Source organism: Lithobates pipiens, unplaced genomic scaffold (genome assembly GCF_037356315.1).
Source record: "Lithobates pipiens isolate NorthernLeopardFrog02 unplaced genomic scaffold, aLitPip1_a1.2 Scaffold_8, whole genome shotgun sequence".
In the NCBI taxonomy this organism is placed as follows: domain Eukaryota; kingdom Metazoa; phylum Chordata; class Amphibia; order Anura; family Ranidae; genus Lithobates; species Lithobates pipiens.
This window is the reverse complement of record NW_027507903.1, coordinates 57880396-57895722: the sequence shown is the minus strand read 5'-3', so window position 1 is coordinate 57895722 and position 15327 is coordinate 57880396. Positions and strand designations below refer to the sequence as shown.

The following is a 15327-nucleotide window of genomic DNA, read 5'->3' as shown; positions in this document are numbered from 1 at the left end:
CCATCAATTTTGAACAAATTTCCTGTGCATTTGTAGCTCACACATCCCTAAAACATCAGCGATCCACCTCTGTTATTCACAGTAGGAATGGTGAACCTTTCAACATAGGCCTTGTTGAGTTCTCTCCAAATGAAGTGTTTATAGTTGTGGCCAAACAGCTTAATTTTGGTCTCATCACAAGCTTCAAACCCTCTGGCACAAAGTCATTTGGAGTGATAAGACCAAAAGTTAGCTTTTTGGCCACAATAATAAACACTACATTTGGAGAGGAGTCAACAAGGCCTATGATGAAAGGTACGGAGGAGGATCGCTGATGTTTTGGGGATGTGTGAGCTACAAATGCACAGGAAATTTGTTCAAAATTGATGGCAAGATAAATGCAGTATGTTATTAAAAAATGCTGGAGGAACATTTGCATTCATCAGCCAGGAAGCTGCGCATGGGACGTAGTTGGACATTCCAACATGACAATGATCCAAAGACACAAAACATCAGCGATCCGCCTCTGTACCTTTCATCATAGGCCTTGTTGACTCCTCTCCAAATGTACTGTTTATGGTTGTGGCCAAAAAGCTAAATTTTGGTCTTATCTCTCCAAATGACTTTGTGCCAGAGGGTTTGAAGCTTGTCTTTGTGTTGTTTGGAATATTGTAAGCGGGATACTTTGTGGCATTTGTGTAGTAATGGCTTTCTTCTGGTGACTCAGCCATGCAGCCCATCTTTCTTCAAGTGCCTCCTAATTGTGTATCTTGAAACAGCCACACCACATGTTTTCAGAAAGTCCTGTATTTCACTTGAAGTTATTTGTGTGTTTTTCTTTCCATCCCAAACAATTTTCCTGGCAGTTGTGGCTGAAATTTTAGCTGGTCTACCTGACTGTGGTTTGGTTTTAAGAGAACCCCTAATTTTCCACTTCTTGATTAGAGTTTGAACACTGCCGATTGGCATTCTCAATTCCTTGGATATCTTTTTATATCCCTTTCCTGTTTTTTTGACAATTCTTTTGCTTTCCCCATAACCCAGAATCCAGAAACGTCAGTGCAGCACTGGATGAAAGATGCAAGGGTCTTTCAGGAGTCCACAAACACATTGACCTTTTATACACACACACCAATTATAAGCAAACCAATCACAGATTAGGATGGTTACCTTCCATCCATGCGTTTTGCGGATGAACATCCGCAGACACCCGATATCGTCCATCTCCGCAATGGTCTGATTCTGCAGATGGAGGAAAATACTATTTTTCTATCCGTCTGCGGATCGGATGAACACGGACAGATGGTCCGTGTTCATCCGATCCCCCATAGAGGAGAGTGGAGATCTGACAGGGCGGTCCCTGCACAGTGTGCCTGGACCGCCCTGTCATCCGCCTGTTCAGCGGGAATAAACGGAGCGATCCCTGCTGAGCAAGTGGATCGTCACAGGGCGGATCATTACGTATCCGCCCCGTGTGAAAGGGGCCCAACTCAAATTTACCTCTTTGGAAATGTGGAGAAAAATGTAAATTTAAACTGTATGAAAGAAAAAAAGCTGTAAATATTATCATGATATGTTCTGACCACGTACAGTACAGTATTTTTTATTATGTCATTTAAGGCCTTCCCATTTGGAAATCATTGAGTTATGTATGTATTTTTATTTTTTTTTCTAATTTACTTGTAAGTTAGACGTTAAAACGAATTATGTTTGTAGGAAAGATTGCTATTGATCTGTTAATGTGCACACATTTATACAGTCAATAAGTTCACCTGCTGAGCAGGAGGCACCTCACTGGAAGGCTTTGTTTTATAGCATTCTGTGAGATATCAATATACTCTCTGTAGGATGTCCTTGTTTCACCTTGTGTGAGAATATTAACAGCCTTGGAGAATACCAGTATACCCTTTTTATTTTCCATGGCTCATTATAGGGCGTGATGTCACACGATACAAAATAAAACCACAGACTTTACAAAATTAAATGTATCAAGAAAATTCATAGTATAGACATGAGAAATTAGCTTATTGGTAACATCGGTTTGCTGGAACAAGGTCATGTCTGTTGCCTTTCTGGTACGTTGACTTGAATTTTACCATTCAAGTCAGTTAAATAGGCGCAATGAATAACTCAATGATCTAGTTTTACTAATTATTATTATTATTATTATTATTATTATTATTATTATTATTATATAGCGCGAACAGTTTGCGCAGCGCTTTACATTATCGGGGAAGACAGTAAAATTACAATACAATTCAATACAGAAGGGATCAGAGGGTCCTGCTTGTTACAATCTAGAAGGGAGGGTCAAGTGAAACAAAGGGGAGTAGCTGTGGGGGATGATCAGATGGACAAAATTAAAATACAGGCTCCAGAGGACGTCATATTGACGAAACACGTAGGGCGTGTCCATAGGAAGCACTCTCTCCGGCTCAGAACGCCACGGCGGACGGCTGTTATATTTGTATAAGCGATTGATACACTTTATAAATGTGAGTAGATTTTTAATTAATAAAGCTGGTTTTTGAAGAGGTTTTACACTATGAATGCCCTTCTCTTTTACTGACACCTGTACGAGGTACCCCCAACGGACCAATTAAGGACCCCTCAGAGGAAAACCAGACAGCGACACAGGGGCTCACACTGTGGGAGCGAGCTCACCCCTGAAGGGGGCAGGTGATCTGGTGAGGGCAATTTAGAGCACTTTTTTGGATACACGAGTGGGGGATCTTTCTCTTTGAAGTGGCAATACCCTTTTTCCTTGCACCAAACCACCAATAAATAGCGCCACATCTACCCTTCCTTTCTTTCCTCCGTATCCCCCCCCCCCCCCCCTCAATTTGGGGTGGAGGTATTAAGTAGAGGCAGCTCATACCCATTATTGTTTTGGTTTACCCATAGCGCAATCTCATTTCTTTTTTGTCAAAATTAAAATACAGTTCTTAGGTGTGGAAGGAGGGATGGAGTATGCAGAGGTAAGCCAATGAGTAGGGAGTTGCAGTAATCGAGGCGTGAGATGACCAGGGAGGGAATTAAGAGCTTTGTTGTGTCATTGGTTAAAAAGGGGCGTATATTGGAGATGTTCCGGAGGTTGAGGTGACAAGATTTGGACAATGATTGGACATGCGGCTTAAAGCGGGAGTCCGCCGGGAGTTCCGCCGTTTTTTTTTTTTTTTTTAAAAGCCAGCAGCTACAAATACTGCAGCTGCTGACTTTTAAAATAGTGACACTTACCCGCCCAGCGCGCCCGCTCGATCGTCTCTCGGGTGCTGCCGCCGCCATCTTGGGTATGGGAATCGAGAAGTGGAACCTTTCTGCTTCATTTCCCGGTTCCCTACTGCGCATGCGCGAGTCGCGCTGCGCAATAAGGATGGTCCCCGCTGTCTGTGGGATCCATGTGTTTCCCAGCAGGCAGCAGGGGACTTTCGGAAAGGGGCGTAGATTATGCGGAAAGGGGCGTACCTTCTGCAGAATCTACGCCGGAAGTGGGTGCAGATACTGTACTGTACAGGTATCTGCACCCCCTCCCCCCTGAAAGGTGCCAATTGTGGCGCCGGAGGGGGGGGAGGGATTCCAATGAGTGGAAAGTCCACTTTAGGGTGGACCTCCGCTTTAAAGGAGAGTTCAGAGTCCAGGACTACTCCTAGTACCTTAGCATGTGGGGATGGGCTGATAGTTGTGCCATCAATTTTGACTGAGAGATCAGGGGAAGAGGCACGTTGGGAAGAAAAATTATAAGTTGTATGATAATACCTAGGTGCATGTAGCCACCTCTGCACTGAGAACTGAGCGATCAAACACTACTGATTGCTCAGTTCTCCACTCCGAGCAGAGAGCTGTGACAGTCAGTCACCGGCTCTCTGCTCTGTCCCTCCAGTGCTCACTGGTGTATTTGGGCTGTGGAGGGGGTGGGTATGGCTGGCTCAGTCTCCCAGCGACTCGCTGAAAGGCCAAGCCAGCTGCTAGTCCAGGCATCTTGGAGCATCCTGACTGTAAAATCGATCCAGCTCCTGGATTGGCTGAGTGATGTTGGCCTTTAGCTGTCAGCTGAGAATGATCTGCACGCCTGTGATCCATAGGAGAGGTAGAGATGAAAAATCTTTGGCCATACTTCCCCATTAAGGAAAACATTGCCTGTGATTGGATGAGTGAAGCCAGCACAAATCCACCTCATTAATTAAGCGAAATCGAAATTTAGAAAAAATTCACCAAGCTTAGTGGATGAGGTGAAGTGGTGCCGATCACAATCATCTAATGCTGTACAAGCAAATTTTCCTAGCATGAGATTGGGTATTCTTTGCATAGTGAATTTGTTCTTTGGTTTGCTGCATTCTCCGACATGAGTGAAAATTCACTTTGAAAATGCACTACTCCTTTAGTAAATCAACTCCACCACATCTGAAACATACTTCAACACAATGACATTGACTTACTAACAAAGTAGAGCATATTCCCTTTGCAAAGTGATTTCTCTCTTCTAGCAAGAAATGTCGGAGTGAGGTGAAAGAAAGTTGAAATTCATATTGCAAAAAATACCCAATTATGTGCAAGGAAAAAAGATAAACAGGACTTTTTCTTACATTTGATTGGGTGATTGAAGCCAGCATAAGCCACGTTTACTAACAGGTAGTTCTTAATAACACCACTTTTGTAAAGTGGGGCTATTAATGCATCACATTTAAAATAATTGGCTCCAGTTGGTAGATAACAAAACTGGAGATAATTAAAGCGGACTTTCAGTCATATTTTTCCATCTTCTTTCGCTTAAATCCTCTGCCCTTGTTGTTTTAACTTTGGATAGTAAAACTTTTTTTTTTTCTGCCAGTAAATACCTTATGCAGCCCACTTCCTGTTTCTTGTCTGGTATTAAGCCTAGGGTTATGATGTCATGCACAGCTCTTTCTCACTGTGAGAGTTTGCCAGAAGGGGGGGGGGGGGGTGGGGATTCATAAGAGGGCCAATGAGAGCTGCAGAGCTGTAGGTGTGTCTGTGTAAATCCAGGAAGTGAACAGGCAGCTTCAGCTGCCCACAGTTAGTGGATGCAGCCTGACTCAGTGAAGGGTGATTTCTGGAGCATATTTGTAGCACAGAATCACACTATATATAAAATAATATGCAAAGTGGTTGGAGAGAAGCTTCAGAATGGCAAAGATGTTTTTATTACAAATTATGTGAGCGGACTGCAGTTCCTCTTTTGGGCCAACTCTGACTTTGCGTACAGAGACGGGCTGAGTGGCTGTCCCTGTACACAAAGTAACAGAGCTGCATATTTTGCCACTCCCTGTCACTGGTTGTTAAGGAAGCTATCGCAGCCGACAGCCTCCTAGCAACCAGATATGCTGCAGTGGGTGGAGCCTAATGGGGAAGCTAAGACAGTTCCCCACCAGGTTTACTCTTTCCTTGTAATTGATAGGAGCCAATGGTAGTAGGTCTGTTGGCTATGGACCTGCCTGCTGTCAATCAGAAGGGGAGTGGACCTGATTGGAAGCCAGAGTCTGTGAATCCACATGAGGCCCTGCTCCCCAGCTACAAAACTCCCCACCAGGTCAGTGTCTGACATGTGCAACTGCAGGAAGTAGCACATTTGCACTGAGGGTGGCATGCCATGCGGGCACTCTGCTCTCATTGTGCCTCCACATCCTTGCGTGCCACAGATTCATGTACCTGTGTACAACAGGTACGTGATTCTGTCACCTGCTCCAACATTTGTTGTGTGAAGGGACGCAGGAATTCTAAAGAATGTCTTAGACTCTAAAAATTCTCCTGATTATAGTTTTGCCCTGTTTAATATTTGGTAGGTAACCTAATGATGTATGGCAGGGATATGCAATTAGTAGACCTCCAGCTGTTGCAGAACTACAAGTCCCATGAGGCATAGCAAGACTCCGACAGCCACAAGCATGACACCCAGAGGCATGATGGGATGTAGTCTTGCAGCAGCTGGGGGTCCACTAATTGCATATCCCTGGTGTATGAGAACCTGGGGGTCCGCTAATTGCATATGCCTGGTGTATGATAACCTGGGGGTTCGCTAATTTCATATCCCTGGTGTATGGTAACCTGGGGGTCCGCTAATTTCATATCCCTGGTGTATGGTAACCTGGGGGTCCGCTAATTTCATATCCCTGGTGTATGGTAACCTGGGGGTCCGCTAATTGCATATGCCTGGTGTATGATAACCTGGGGGTTCGCTAATTGCATATCCCTGGTGTATGGTGACCTGGGGGTTCGCTAATTTCATATCCCTGGTGTATGGTAACCTGGGGGTCCGCTAATTTCATATCCCTGGTGTATGGTAACCTGGGGATCCGCTAATTGCATATCCCTAGTGTATGGTAACCTGGGGGTCTGCTAATTGCATATCCTTGGTGTATGGTAACCTGGGGGTCTGCTAATTGCATATCCTTGGTGTATGGTAACCTGGGGGTCTGCTAATTGCATATCCCTGGTGTATGGTAACCTGGGGATCCGCTAATTTCATATCCCTGGTTTATGGTAACCTGGGGGTCTGCTAATTGCATATCCTTGGTGTATGGTAACCTGGGGGTCTACTAATTGCATATCCCTAGTGTATGGTAACCTGGGGGTCTACTAATTGCATATCCTTGGTGTATGGTAACCTGGGGGTCCGCTAATTGCATATCCTTGGTGTATGGTAACCTGGGGGTCTGCTAATTGCATATCCTTGGTGTATGGTAACCTGGGGGTCTGCTAATTGCATATTCTTGGTGTATGGTAACCTGGGGGTCCGCTAATTGCATATCCCTGGTGTATGGTAACCTGGGGGTCCGCTAATTGAATATCCTTGGTGTATGGTAACCTAAAATGACCAAACTGATTGAAGCAGATTACTGTGCTTTGGCTGACATCTGACGTTTGCTTGATTTTTAGTTGCTTTGGGTGACTGCACTTATCAAGTTACTCTTTACCTTATTAAATAAAGAACTATATGGAATGTGACTATAGGTGACATTTGCATGGGTAATGAAGCAGAAACTGCGGTCTTTTCCAGTCGGTCAGTCCTGGTATTTTGGGCTATTGTATGTATTAAGGAAAATGACAGGGGCCAGCAAAGTCAATGTGAAATTAGTACACCAAGCACAATATCCAAACAACAATGCATGCCTATCACTCTTAGGCACAGGTCACTGCTCCGAGTAAATGACTAGACATTTTTATAATAACACCGGGCAGACTTCATATAAATCTATTAGAAGGAAGAATAAATTGGAGAGACCTTTTTAAAGGAGAGCCAGTTTTGCTGAATGATTGCACCTTTAAATGTAATCTTGCAGTAAATAAATAACGCTATCCCAGTCCCAAGGCCCCAGAGAAGTAATATACTGTGCTGGTACAGTAAGTACAGACAGGAGTAATCGATCATTCTTCAAACTTGACCTGATTTTTTTTATACAGCTTGTTTTTTTTTTTCTCAGCTTTTTTGCAGTGCCGCAGCGAGGAAACTTCTCCGGTCATTATCTTTGTTTCGAAAATGTTTGCTGTTGATGCAAAAGCGCTACCCCAGAACAAGCAGAGGTACAGTAAAGTCCATCATCTGTATTTATGTAACGTTCATATGATTGTGTGATGGATGAATGCTGGTAAGTTGGCAGTAAGCTGTTTAACCACTTCAGCCCTGGAAGAATTTACCCCCTTCCTGACCAGGCCATTTTTTTGCGATATGGCACTGCGTCGCTTTAACTGACAATTACACGGTTGTGCGACGTTGTACCCAAACAAAATTTACGTCCTTTTTTCCCCACAAATAGAGCTTTATTTTGGTGGCATTTGATCCCCTCTGCGGTATTTATTTTTTTGCTATAAACAAAAGAACGACAATTAAAAAAAAACAAAAAAAACCAATCTTTTACTTTTTGCTATAATAAATATCCCAATTTTTAAAAAAACTAAACAAATTTTTTCCTCAGTTTAGGCCAATATGTATTCTTCTACATATTTTCGGTATGTGTGTGTGTGTGTGTGTATATACAGGTGCATCTCAAAAAATTTGAATATCATCAAAAAGTACATTTATTTCAGTAATTCAATTCAAAAAGGGAAATTCTTATATTTTATATAGACGTGTTACACGCAGAGCATGTTTCAAGCATTTTATTTATTTTAAATTTTTAAATTTTGATGATTATGGCTTACAGCTAGTGAAAACCCAAAATTCAGTATCTCCAAAAATGTGAATATTACATAAAACCAAAAAAAAAAGAGTATTTTTAATGAAGAAATGTTGGCTTACTGAAAACTATGTCCATGTATAGTGTGCACTCAATACTTGGTTGGGGCTCCTGTCGCATGAATTACGGCATCAATGTGGCGTGGCATGGAGGCGATCAGCCTGTGGCACTGCTGAGGTGTTATGGAAGCCCTGGTTGCTTTGATATCGGCCTTTAGCTCATCTGCATTGTTGGGTCTGGTTTCCTGGTCTCTTTTTCCTCTTGACTATACCCCACAGATTCTGTATGAGGTTTATAGTGCCTTTGCGAAAGTATTTGGCCCCCTTGAACTTTTCAACCTTTTGCCATATTTCAGGCTTCAAACATAAAGATATAAAATTTTAATTTTTTGTGAAGAATCACCAACAAGTGGGACACAATTGTGAAGTGGAACGAAATCTATTGGATATTTTAAACTTTTTTAGCAAATAAAAAACTGAAAAGTGGTGCGTGCAAAATTATTCAGCCCCTTTACTTTCAGTGCAGCAAACTCACTCCAGAAGTTCAGCGAGGATCTCTGAATGATCCAATGTTGTCCTAAATGACTGATGGTGATAAATAGAATCCACCTGTGTGTAATCAAGTCTCTGTATAAATGCACCTGCTCTGTGATAGTCTCAGGGTTCTGTTGAAAGCGCAGAGAGCATCATGAAGACCAAGGAACACACCAGGCAGGTCCGTAATACTGTTGTGGAGAAGTTTAAAGCCGGATTTGGATACAAAAAGATTTCCCAAGCTTTAAACATCCCAAGGAGCACTGTGCAAGCGATCATTTTGAAATGGAAGGAGTATCAGACCACTGCAAATCTACCAAGACCTGGCCGTCCCTCTAAACTTTCAGCTCAGACAAGGAGAAGACTGATCAGAGATGCAGCCAAGAGGCCCATGATCACTCTGGATGAACTGCAGAGAACTACAGCTGAGGTGGGAGAGTCTGTCCATAGGACAACAATCAGTCGTACACTGCACAAATCTGGCCTTTATGGAAGAGTGGCAAGAAGAAAGCCATTTCTCAACGATATCCATAAAAAGTCTCGTCTAAAGTTTGCCACAAGCCACACTAAACATGTGGAAGAAGGTGCTCTGGTCAGATGAAACCAAAATCGAACTTTTTGCCCACAATGCAAAACGATATGTTTGGCGTAAAAGCAACACAGCTCATCACCCTCAACACACCATCCCCACTGTCAAACATGGTGGTGGCAGCATCATGGTTTGGGCCTGCTTTTCTTCAGCAGGGACAGGGAAGATGGTTAAAATTGAGGGGAAGATGGATGCAGCCAAATACAGGACCATTCTGGATGAAAACCTGTTGGAGTCTGCAAAAGACCTGAAACTGGGACGGAGATTTATCTTCCAACAAGACAATGATCCCAAACATACAGCAAAATCTACAAAGGAATGGTTCACAAATAAACGTATCCAGGTGTTAGAATGGCCAAGTCAAAGTCCAGACCTGAATCCAATCGAGAATCTGTGGAAAGAGCTGAAAACTGCTGTTCACAAATGCTCTCCATCCAACCTCACTGAGCTCCAGCTGTTTTGCAAGGAAGAATGGGCAAGAATTTCAGTCTCTCGATGTGCAAAACTGATAGAGACATACCCCAAGCGACTTGCAGCTGTAATCGCAGCAAAAGGTGGCTCTACAAAGTATTAACACAAGGGGGGCGAATAATTTTGCACGCCCCACTTTTCATTTTTTTATTAGTTAAAAACTTTTCAAAAATCCAATAGATTTCGTTCCACTTCACAATTGTGTCCCACTTGTTGGTGATTCTTCACAAAAAATAAAATTTCTATATCTTTATGTTTGAAGCCTGAAATGTGGCAAAAGGTTGAAAAGTTCAAGGGGGCCGAATACTTTCGCAAGGCACTGTAGGTCAGGCGAGTTTGCTTGCCAATCAAGCACAGTGATACCATGATCATTAAACCAGGTATTGGTACACCGCATTGATGCAGTAATTCATGCGAAAGGAGCCCCAACCTAGTATTGAGTGCATACTATACTGTACACGGATATACTTTTCAGTAAGCCAACATTTCTGTATTAAAAATCCTTTTTTTTTATTTATTTTTTATTTTTATTGGTCTCATGTAAGATTATAGTTTTCTGAGATACTGAATTTTGGGTTTTGATGATTAAGCCATAATCATCAAAATTTAAAAAAAGAAATGTTTGAAATGTATCACTTTGTGTGTAATGCATCTATACAAAATATAAGCGTTTCACTTTTTTGAATTGATTTCCTGAAATAAATTAACTTTTTCATGATCTTCTATTTTTTTTAGATGCACCTGTATGTACTGTGTGTATATATCAGATTTCCTTATTAATTCCAAAGGGAAATATATTATGCTTATCCCAGAGTTCAGCTTTGAAGAATAAATATACCCTTGTACAGTTATACTTAAAGTGATTGTAAAGTCTTGTTTTCTTTTGTTAAAAATAACAAACATGTTATACTTACCTGCTCTGTGTAATAGTTTTGCACAGAGTAGCCCAGCTCCTCCTCTTCTTGAGTCACTCTTTAGCTCTCCTGGCCCTCCCCCTGTTGAATGCCCCACACAGCAAGCAGCTTGCTATAGGGGCAGCCGAGCCACCGCTCCCTGTCCATTCAGACATGGAGCTGCGGCCTGGCCCTGCCCCCCTTTCTCTCCTCATTGGCTGACTGTCTTGGATTGACAGCAACAGGAACCAATGATGCCACGCTGCTGTCTCAGCCAATGAGGAGGGAGTGTCCCATACAGCAGAGACACTCCTGCAACATTGCTGGATCTAGAGGGACCTCAGGCAAGTATCAGAGGGGTTGAGTGGGGCTGCTGCACACAGAAGGCTTTTTATCTTAAAGCGTTACTAAAGCCAGTAATATGAAAATAGTTAATCTGCGCCCCCCCCCCCCCCCCCCTAATATTGCCACTATATATCTTTTTGGCTGATCTGTATAACCATTCAGTGATAAATTGCACAGTTTCTCCAGTGCTGAGAGATCAGGAAGGAGGAGATTTTCACTACAGCCTGTATACACACCCACATGTGTGATGTCAATATCATGTGACCTGGCTAACTCCGAGAACAAGTAACTGTTCTCTCCAGCATAAAAGACACAACTGAGCATGTGCAGATTGGCTACCCTGCCTATGTTAGCTGGCCTTCCCCATATAGACAGTGCAGGAGGGGGAGGATCTGTGCATAGAGGATAAAACGCAATGCAGAGTATTAACCCCTTAGGTTCCACAGTGAGTATAACAAGCATGCTATGCTGAATATACAGACTGATTTTACTGTTGTGGGTTTAGTTCCCTTTCACACTACCGCGACTTCGCTGTGATTTTACGGCCGCGATTTTGATGCAATTTAAGGGAATGCCTGTGTAACTCGCATCAAAGTTGGACCAAAGTAGTTCAGGGACTACTTGAAAGGTTGGTGCAACTTAAAGTCGCACAGATATGAATAGTACTCATTGGAAATCATGGGGTACGATTTGTCATGCGACTTTGCAGGTCCCACGTTGCAGGATAAGTCGCACAAGCATGAAAGGGGCCATAGTAATACTTTAATGCATTAAGATAAAAAACCTTGTGCCTTTACAATCACTTTAAGTTACTCCTCTCTCCCAAAGAGATCTGCAAGATCTGCACTGTGCAGCCAATGGGGGGGAAGCCACACCGCTTCGGCTGCAAATGGTTGCTCCATTGTTTCTTGTGCACATGTAAGACAAGGCTCCATTCATTCCTTCAGAGAGACCATATATAAATGAAATGTAGACAGTTGGTATTCTCTGGAAATCAGTGTGAAGTAAGCTCTGACCTCCCATTGTCTTAGAACATGTGGCCAGCCCTAGGAGCACTAGAGGCAACCTCTTAGGGCCTGCACAAGCCTTCAGTTTAAATGAGCTAAATGCATTACATTCCCGGGGTAAAAAAACAAAGAGTGTGCAAAATCTTACAGTATATATTCATTCTAAAGCAGTCGCACCCTTAGTAGAAAAGCCTACCCCTGTTAGTTTGCTGAAGAGTAGGACCTTTGTTCTCTGTATGAAAGCAGTGGTCTCTCTGCAGAGGTCTGACACGCCCTCCGCTGAATCGGACCTATAGCTCCGCAGTCAGCAAAGATCACGTTTCCTGCTGTTTGGACCCCTGCCTCTGACTCAGCAGAGGTGTGTCGGATCTCTGCAAAGAGACCCCTGCTTCCTCGCACAGAACAAAGGGCCCAATCTGCAGCTCATGCTGGAAGGGAGTCAGGCATCTTCAGGCCGTTTCTGATTTTGAAAGAAAACTGTTCGACTTTCACATCTTTTATTTTGATGTCCCCGGACTGGAAGTAATTGGCTAATTTAAACAGTTAAATTGGGCTTTTAAAAAGGTACACATTCTTATTTACTATTTGTCTGCACATACAGTGCTTATTGTGGGGATGCGGTGTTTTGGGAAATAAATAAATATATATTGCTTTTTCATGTGAACTGTGAAGCAATTCTACAAATATTGTTAATGGGATTATTTATGGGATAATTTAATTTTATGAATCAGTAAAGCATTTTTAAATATGAAGATTGCCTTCTCCCAGAAACATCGGCTATAACAGATGAATTATGTACCTAATGATTGGAATAGATATCCGTGTGCATTCAGAAAACCTAGAACCAGAAACCTGTCACCTTGTGTTTCTTTTTTCTTTTTTTTTCCCCGATAAGTTCAATATTTAAATTGGATCAAAGAAAAATAACTGTAAATCGTAATTTTATGTTATTTTTGTTTAATTTTTAATTAAAAAGGAAGTGATTACAATGGGCCGGATATGTGTCTTCCTTTTTAATGGGGTTTTATCATTTATGGTGTAACAGAACATATAACATGTAAAGGAGAGCATTTTATCACATCTGCATTGTAATGGCTTTACAAACAATAGTTATATTTGACAATCCAAAATACTATAAGAAATTTTTTTTTTTTTCATTTTGAATAGGGGAGGGTTATAACCCCTGTCAGTTTTTTTTTGTTTTCATTTTTTTAATTTTGCCACCTGTGTCCCATTGGGAAGATCTCCCTTCACTTCCTGTCATATAACCAAAACAGGAAGTGAGAAGAAATCCCTGCAAATTAAGGGAATCCATTGATCCAGACCACCAGAACTAGCGTTCCCATTGAAAGATTTCCCCTCTATTACTGTTCAGGGGGCAACCCAAATTTTTGAATTTTCCTTTATTTTCACTTTTGATGAGAATGATAAACTGGACAAATGGAGAGAGTTTATCTCCCTAACAAGGGTAGATGTAGCAATAAAAACCTGAAAGGGGTTCTAATCTGTCTCCACTCTATCCATAACAAAAACAAAAACTTTTATACTTTAACTTGAAAAACCTCCCTTTAACCTCTTCACGCTGATCGTACCCAAATATGTGGCCCAGGTGGACTGAGCTTTTTTTCCTGTGGGGCCGCATATTTTGCTTATCTCCCTTTGTGCTGGGAGCGCGACGCACAGCGTGCTCCTAGCAAAGAGACCGGGGTCTTTCCAAGAGAACTTCCCATTCTGGGTCACCTGATCGCTGTGATGGCCTCTGATTGGCTATCATATTGATCGGTCACCGTGACGCCCGCTCCCATGTTTCCTCTCTCTGCGTACCTTAGTGTTGGGTACTTAATGTTTTAGATTCTAACCTGCCCAGCAGTTCAGTAATGTTTTTCAGAATCTTGTCAGAATTCTGCCCCCTGCACGGTCCTGCACCACCATCTTTCTATGTGATGTCATCCTGATACCCGTCAGCTCTTCCAGGTGTAGCTGACGGCTTTGAGATGACCTGCTGCTAAGCCGCCCCGTCCTCTTTTCTCTGTGAAGCACTATGCCTCCTGAGATATGTGATGTGCCTATCCCAGGAGCCATACCAGGCACACTGCCCATCTTTCGCTTAGGTGAATGATGGGCATAAGGGGGCGGGACAGAACCTTTTTAGAAAGGTGTGGAGAGGAGGAAACTTCACAATAAGTGTGAAGTTCTGCTTTAACATTGAGCACAATAAAATATACATTCCACATAACCCAGCACTTGCAGTTAACAACGTTTAATGCTTCTGGTCCCTGCTGTCTTAGTGCTGCTTTCCTGAACTTCCAGTCTTTATGGGAAAGAGATTACAGTAGAGCGTGAAATCTCCTGTCAGGCTAGGTTCCCACCACTGTGATTCCATTGAAGTCTATGGGGCAAATTGTGCCATGCTGTGCTGTGACTCAAGTCACATCAGAAATCACACTAGTGTGAACCAAGCCTCAATCTTTTAGCTTGGACAAGGGAGGGGGAGGGACATGCAAGGGAGTGCCTTTCCATCCTAGGCTATGTGTGTTTCTATTGGTGCATACATGTTTGTAACATCAGCTAACAATGTATCAATTCTAGAGAAAGATAGATCGATTTAAAGCTGAAGTTTGGGTATGGCAATCTTTGCAGTTATATTGATCCAGTTTGGAGCAATGTACAGTATCCCACAAAAGTAAGTATGTCCCTAACATTTTTGTAAATATTTTATTATATCTTTTCATGTGACAACACTGAAGAAATGAAACTTTGCTACAATGTAAAGTAGTGAGTGTACAGCTTGTATAACGGTGTAAATTTTCTGTCCCCTCAAAATAACTCAACACACAGCCATTAATGTCTAAACCACTGGCAACAAAAGTGAGTACACCCCTAAGTGAAAATGTCCAAATTTGGCCCAATTAGCCATTTTCCCTCCTCAGTGTCATGTGACCCGTTAGTGTTACAAGGTCTCAGGTGTGAATGGGGAGCAGGTGTGTTCAATTTGGTGTTATCGCTCTCACTCTCTCATACTGGTCACTGGAAGTTCAACATGGCACCTCATGGCAAAGAACTCTCTGAGGATCTGAAAAAAAGAATTGTTGCTCTGTATAAAGATGGCCTAGGCTATAAGAAGATTGCCAAGACCCAGAAACTGAGCTGCAGCACGGTGACCAAGACCATACAGCGGTTTAACAGGACAGATTCTAGTCAGAACAGGCCTTGCCATGGTCAGCAGAAGTTGAGTGCATGTGCTCAGCGTCATATCTAGAGGTTGTCTTTGCGAAATAGATGTATGAGGGCTGCCAGCATTGCTGCAGGGGTTGAAGG

General features: G+C 42.5%; 1 protein-coding gene across 1 annotated transcript in view; it reads left to right on the top strand.

The window, feature by feature from the left end:
* EFL1 (elongation factor like GTPase 1) overlaps window positions 1-15327 on the top strand; it is a 558006-nt gene that overhangs the window by 94646 nt on the left and 448033 nt on the right. The window contains exon 12 of the mRNA XM_077472758.1: window positions 7419-7518. Within this exon, the coding sequence (XP_077328884.1) occupies window positions 7419-7518 (100 nt within the window). The remainder of the gene's footprint in view (window positions 1-7418; window positions 7519-15327) is intronic.